This window comes from Benincasa hispida, chromosome 4 (genome assembly GCF_027475165.1).
Source record: "Benincasa hispida cultivar pf3 chromosome 4, pf3_genome.v1.1, whole genome shotgun sequence".
NCBI classification, from domain to species: domain Eukaryota; kingdom Viridiplantae; phylum Streptophyta; class Magnoliopsida; order Cucurbitales; family Cucurbitaceae; genus Benincasa; species Benincasa hispida.
The window spans coordinates 14,565,292-14,572,424 of record NC_143481.1 but is presented as its reverse complement, the minus strand read 5'-3'; the positions used below and the strand labels follow the sequence as shown (position 1 = coordinate 14,572,424).

The following is a 7,133-nucleotide window of genomic DNA, read 5'->3' as shown; positions in this document are numbered from 1 at the left end:
ACCTTTATTAGTAATTATTTTTTAAATTTCTTTTATAAACAAGTAAACTACCCATTTAAATATCTAAAAAACCCAAAACATGATCGAGTCTATGTATAATTTAACCAGTTGGTTACTGAGAAAAATCTCAACAACCTAACCATTAAAAAAAAAATAAAAACAAAAATAATTAGTTAAATCTTAACTAATATCCTAAAATTAAGAAAAAAAATCAATAACTACATCAATTTAGGAGAAAGTGATCATACAGTTGAGTAACTAGTCTATATAAATGGATTGGCAAATCAACTCAACCAAAAGCTTTTTTTATCCATTATATATTACTCAAATCTCATAATCACAATGATGAAATTTCTTATCGTTCCTCTTGTTTTGATTGCTCTAATTTTTGGATTATGTGAGAGCTTTACATTTGAAGGGAATGAGTTAGAATCTGAAGAGAGTCTATGGCATCTTTATAAGAGATGGAGTAGCCATCATAGAATCTCAAGAAATGGACGGGAGATGCACTATCGTTTTAAGGTGTTCAAAGATAATGCTAAATATGTGTTTAAAGTGAACCAAATGAACAAATCGTTAAAGTTGAAATTGAATCAGTTCGCTGATATGTCTGATGATGAGTTTATTAACACACATGTTAACTCCAATATTACCTATTATAAAAACTTACATGCCAAGAAAAAAGAAGCTGTTGGTGGTGGCCGTGTTGGTGGGTTCATGTATGAGCATGCGGAGGATCTTCCATCTTCAATCGATTGGAGGAAAAAAGGAGCAGTCACTGACATAAAAAACCAAGGCGGTTGTGGTAATAATTAATTTTGAATTCTTGCTTTGTAAATTGCCTAATTATTCAACCTCATACATAATAAATTTGAAAATATGTCTGTAGGAAGTTGTTGGGCGTTTGTAGCGGTGGCTGTAGTGGAAGGAACTCACCAAATCAAAACCAACAATCTAGTATCTCTGTCAGAGCAAGAGGTGGTAGATTGTGATTATAGAGACGGAGGTTGTGGTGAGGGATTTTATGACTCGGCTTTTGAATTCATGATGAAAAACAATGGGATCACAACTGAGGAAAATTATCCCTACTATGCCGAAAACAGATATTGCCTCTCACAGAGAGTGAGTTCTAAACACTACATTGCATAATTGAAAAAAAAAAAATTCTATGTCCACGTTATTGGATTCATCATTATGTTTGATTTAACAGGATAATAAAAGAGTGACAATTGATGGATATGAGAATGTACCTCCAAACAATGAGAATGCTTTGAAGAAAGCTGTCGCACACCAACCGGGAGCAGTGTCAATAGCTGCCAGTGGACAACGTTTTCGATATTACTCGGAGGTAAGTAGTTTTGATTGATTGATTGTCACTTATTTGCGTATAACAGTTTTAATTTTCAAGCATTGTTAAAAGAGAATTTGTAAATTTGCAGGGAATGTTCACTGAAAATGACTATTGTGGAGATCGAATTGATCACACAGTGGTGGTAGTTGGATACGGAACGGAGGAAGACGGAACAGATTATTGGATCATAAAGAACTCGTGGGGAACTAACTGGGGATTGGAAGGTTATATGAAGATGCAACGAGGAGCACGACAGCCGGAAGGTGTATGCGGATTGGCAATGAATCCTGCACGACAGCCGGAAGGTGTATGCGGATTGGCAATGAATCCTTCCTATCCCATAAAGTACTAGGTGTCACTAGATTTCGACATTCTTTTCTTTTTTAGATTAGAAAGTAGGATTCTTTCTATTAGCTAGGCTTTCATTGGATTGCTTTCAAGAAAATAATGAGGAAAGTAGCATTTCAATTTTTTTTTTAGTTCCGAAAGTCCATTTTATATATAAATAAATAAAGTAGTCCTGTTTATTCGTTTCAGAATTTTCTTCGACGTAGTTAATTTATTTTATCCATTTCAATTGATTTATATAATTATTTGTAAAATTGTATCATGTCTTGTCTTCTATGCCAACAAATCTACAATAGCATCAATCATCGATAATAATGAACACTTGTTTCTAAACATCAGGGACAAATATGAACCGAACAATGGGTTGAAGAATGTTGATTAATGCATCAAAATCCATTTTTCATTTTTCGAAAATGTGTGTTTTATGCTTCTTCGTACAATTTACAATGTATGATTAATAAAAATAATTTAAAAATAGAGACTACATCAAAATGATCTAAATATTTTGTGGAGCTATCAATGAACGTGGTGGAAAAAAACAACCTACCAATTATAATAGTGATAGGTAGAAGTTATAAATTAAAAGTATATTAGTGATATACTTTCATTAATGTGCACGGTATTAATATTATCTGGAATTTCTAAAACTTATATTATTTAATTTTGGTTTACTTAGAGGAACTTAGAGCAATAATAGACATAATTGTCAAGTTTGGTTTCCTCAACCATTTTATTTCTCCCTATAAATATTTATGGTCAACTTAAATTTCCTACCACAGTCCTTATATACATTTATGGTCAACTTAAATTTCACAACACAAAATAGTATAATGTTTTGGGATTAACCAATTGACTAAACAATGTTCCCACTAAAAAAACTACTATAAAGAGAAATGTTACATAGAAAACTACCTAATTGACAATGTTGCCTTTATTTTTACACAAATATTTTTGGTGAATTTCTTTCTTTTTTAATTCTCGAAAAGAAAATTACTCCTTTGTCAAAAAAAAAAAAGAAAAAAAAAAAGAAAAAAGAAAAAAACCTTTTGTACCATATGTGTTATATTTATATATTATAATAGATTAAAAAAAATTGTTGACACATCATTTTGATAAACAAGTTTACAAGAAATGAAAATATTACACATGTGTGTTCAAATGTGAAACTAAAGTATTTTTATTCAAACAAATATCAAAGAGAACAAAATATCGGGAGTTTCGAACAAATAGCAAAGAGAACATAATATAATTTTCATGTAGAGGTTTATAAAGGGGAAAACTCTTGCACTCATACCACTCTAACAAAATTTTGGTAATACATGTGTGACTCTAACTAACTTTCAATGTGCTATCTTTACACCCCCCAAGCAGAAGGACAGAGGAGAATGAACATTGAAAATTCACAACTGATGATGGTTTAGTTAGAATATTAGCAATTTGTGCAAACGTTGGAAGATGCTGAACAAATAAACGTTGCTTTAAAATGAGATCTCTTACAAAGTATATGTCTTTGTCTTCGAATGTAAAATGGGATTTAGACTTAGATGTACAACACTTAAATTGTCACACCAAAGAATAAATTTGTGAGGTAATGAGATTTAAGGTCCGACAACAGAGAATTAAGCTATACTAACTTGGTAGGAACTATAGTTAAACAGTGATACTCGACCTCCGTACTTATGAGAAATAATAGATTGTTTCTTTGAACCCCATGAAGTTAAATTTCCACCAAGAGGGATATAAAAACCCGAGGTAGATTTTCTATTGTCCAGATACGAAGTCAAATCAGCATCAACATATCCATGTAAAGACAGTGATGATGGGACCAATAGTAGCAAACCATCATTGATAGTCCCTTTTACGTACCTCAGAATCCGCTTCATTAACTGCCATTTGTAACCCTCGATTTCTTTTCCCTCCACTTAAGTGAAAAGATCACTAAATAATCGTTGGAGTTAAGAATACTTAGTTGGAATGCATGCTGGAAATTTGGAGGGTAAACTTTTGGTTAAGTGTCCTAACTATGCTTCGGAGGAAACATTGGTACTTAGAAAAACTTCTAAGTATTGGGAGCATGTGGTTGACTTAGGAGTGGAGTATTTGTTAGACTAGAAGAGAAGAGGAGAAGAAAAGTTTAGTCAAGTATTGGGAGAAAAAGATTGGGATTCAAGAGTTGGAAGCATAGTAGGTTGAAGTCAGAATTTTGGTTAAGTGTTCAAAATATGATTTGAGCCTAGAAAAGGTTAAGGGCATGAATGGGCCAAAAAGGAGCAAAATTTAGCTAAGTATTGGAAAGGAAGGTTGTAAACATAGTTGAGCATTTAGAAGGGACGAATGTGCTTAGACACTTAGGGAAAAGAGGAACCATGCCTTGGGGCCTTAGAAGTGAAAGATTTGGTTGAGTGTTGGAAGTGAGGGTTGAACGCATAACCACTGGAAAAATGGAAATGTGACTACGTGTTTAGACTATGCTTTGGAAGGAGTTGGGAGACTTAAGAGAGCCTCTAATTGGTGAAATTAGGAGTGAAAAACTTGGGGAGGAAAGGTTGAATGCATGGCTTAGCAAGGAGTATGAAGTTTCGACTAAGTGTTGGGAGTAAGAAGTTCAACTCGTAGCATAGTTGAGTATAACCCTAAAAGCACTATGCTAAATGCATGGTAGGGCAAGAAGGGACTACCTTGAGTGCATGCTTAAACCAACCTAGACGATTAGGGTTGAGATGGACACATGGTGTGTTCAGGGTGAGAATTTGGCTAAGTGTTGGACGACTCATTAGACACACACCCTTGTAGAGGCATGTTTGACGCATAGAGGGTTGAAAATGTAAATGTAGTAGTTGGACGCATGGTTTGAGGAATGGGCACAATTGGACACATGATGAAAGAGGAAATATGTTATGCGTTTGGTAATTGGACCAAATTTCAAAAAAGGGGGTGGCCAACTTCGAGGTGGACACCTTAGGAAGTTAAATGGCAACATGACTTGAATTTGACTAAGTGTTAAAGCTTGAGGTGGAGGCCCAAGGTGCAATGTGTAGCATGCAAAGTGTTGGGATGACACCTCAAGGGAAGTCATGCATTGGACACTACATGGTAAAGATACCTAAGTCTTGCATGCAAATAGGAGGTGCCAAGAAGCCTTGTGTTGGACCTTGCATGGTGGTGACAAATGGAAGTGTAGGTGTCATGCGTTGGGCAGTCGTGAGGATGACGAGGATGGCCTGAGGTTGCCTATAAATATCCCCAAGGAGTCTCATTTACTTCACATATTTGAAAGTCTATCAAAAGAACCAAAGAGGGATTAGAAGTGAAGACCATGCATTGGGAGAGGACCAACCATGAAGCCATGGAGCAGTCTAAGCATCCAACATAATATTTAGGCATTGGAAAGAGCAGTCCAGGCATCTAGGTTGAGTTGCCATGCTTCAATTGACCTGGAGAAGGCAACCATGCATCTAACTAGTGCTAGATAAGGCTACCTTGTGGCCACTGCTATCCTAGGTTATTCCAAGGCCTACTTTCACATCTGTTGGAGTTGGTAAGCTAATTCTAGTGCCGATAAGGTATATTCTAAGGTTATTCTAGCCATAAAATTGAGATTCTAAGCAAAAATTTGGCTATGTAAGAATGAAGTGAGGAGTGGAACAACCCGTAGGTCTATGTGGAATAGCCATGGAAGCTTCTTATCCCATCAAGTTCTAGCACCAAACCCCACAAAACACCCTTCTATTTACAAGATTTCAAGATATTTATAACGAAGGGATTCAAAGCATTGACATCCCTTCTATTATGTTTTATGAATTGTTTTAATGAAAAATAAGAAACTTGTATTTTCTTACCCTTAATAGAATAGTTTGTTTCATTCACCAAGTTTGGAATATAATTATTATAAAATTATAGTATTTTATCACCACTTTTTGCTTAGCAATAATTTCATAGCCATGAACAAATTTTAAATCTAATTCTAGGAGTCAATCCGTGATAGAAATCTAAGTCTATTCGTGATAGAAATCTATTACTTGTAGTCAAGGGAAGATTTCACATAGCATATAGAAATCTTAGTCAAGGGAAGATTTTACATGGCCTATAGAAATCTATCACCCATATAAAGGCTACTTATAGACATTTATTTTGTACTTTAAACTTCAATCATCGATAATTTAGTTTCAATTTAGTTATTCTCGTTCTTTTGGTGTCTTTGAAAAGGAGATTACATCAAATCAAATTGAATATTTGATTGACTTATAAAAAAAAATTGGAAGAAGGAAGTGATAAAAAAAATTATCAAGGATAGAAGAAATAAAAAATATATAAATTGTTTATTGTGATTGAAATATATGATTTATAATAATCTCCTGTTAATGTCGATGGTGCTAATTATATTATTTAAAGATTACGTATCAGCTTGATTTCGAAGTTAATTATCTTTTAAACAAAAAAAAAAAAGTTTCGAGTTAATTTGCGCTTAGTTAGAAAACTAGAGCAATAATAAACTTAAGACTGTTTGTAATCATAAAATGATGATTATAGAAATATCTTAACTGTCTAATTTGTTTCGTAAAATGAATTATTTATTAATCTAACAAAATCACTTTCTAATTTTAACTAATGTGTAAATACTGATAGATAATTAATTTTTATGATTTAGCTTTCATAAAATTTGCAAACTTCTGAACCATTTAACTAAATATATTATAATAATATCCTCTTATATTAATGTATTATATATATATATATATATATATTCTTTTTTAAAAGCTAATTATTTTTTATAAGAATTATTTTGTAATCTTTTTTCCGGGGAAATATATTTTTTAAAGCTTTTATCAAATTACTTACCTAAAATAAAATTAGTTGAAACTTAAATAATAGACATTTTAAAATAAATTATAAATTAATTATATACAAAAAAAAATAATTGAAATAATAACTCTAGATTAAAATGTCTATTATTTAAGATCAATATTTAAAATTTAAAAATTAAAAAAAAAGTAACAAACTCTTGATTTAATTTTAAATTCAAAATGAAAAATAAATTAGGTTTAGATACATATCTACATAAAAGTGGAGGGATGCGATGTGATGGGAATATGATATTTTCAAAAAACAATGTGCATACTTAATGTGGCCATTTATTTTGTTTTTTCTTTTTCCAAAATGCACTTGAAGGATTTCTAACCGATTTTTAAAAAAATTAAAAAAATTAAAAAAATATATTTTCTAAAAATAGAAAAAAGGTTAGACCTCAATATAAGAAAATAATGAAAGTGATATTAACACCAATAAGCATCTTTTTAACTAAATAGTGCGAAAAATCAGGAAGAAGCCCTATAATCATCCCATTATTAAGATCATTCCATTTAACTATTTCTATATATAAAAAAAAGATCATTCAATTTAAAAGGACCATAAGATCAAAAGTAATTATTAATGT

General features: G+C 32.1%; 1 protein-coding gene across 2 annotated transcripts; it reads left to right on the top strand.

The window, feature by feature from the left end:
• The first annotated feature begins 339 nt into the window (after positions 1-339).
• Positions 340-5,401, top strand: LOC120076093 (vignain-like). 2 transcript variants are annotated; one of them, XM_090312598.1, is made up of 5 exons: positions 340-805; positions 890-1,122; positions 1,211-1,348; positions 1,440-1,614; positions 1,657-1,703. In XM_090312598.1, the coding sequence occupies exons 1-5, from the start codon at positions 343-345 to the stop codon at positions 1,701-1,703; spliced, it is 1,056 nt and encodes a 351-aa protein (XP_090168724.1). In that variant the 5' UTR covers positions 340-342. The 2 variants fall into 2 exon arrangements, with proteins under 2 accessions (XP_090168724.1, XP_090168725.1); XM_090312599.1 differs by lacking the exon at positions 1,657-1,703 and adding an exon at positions 5,355-5,401 and having other exon boundaries at positions 343-805; positions 890-1,130; positions 1,216-1,348.
• Positions 5,402-7,133: the final 1,732 nt, after the last annotated feature.

Coding starts and splice junctions, on each gene's coding strand:
- LOC120076093 (XM_090312599.1), top strand. CDS start 343: ATGATGAAATTTCTTATCGTTCCTCTTGTTTTGATTGCTCTAATTTTT. Junction 806..889: donor AAAAAACCAAGGCGGTTGTG/GTAATAATTAAT, acceptor ATATGTCTGTAG/GAAGTTGTTGGGCGTTTGTA. Junction 1,349..1,439: donor GTTTTCGATATTACTCGGAG/GTAAGTAGTTTT, acceptor GTAAATTTGCAG/GGAATGTTCACTGAAAATGA.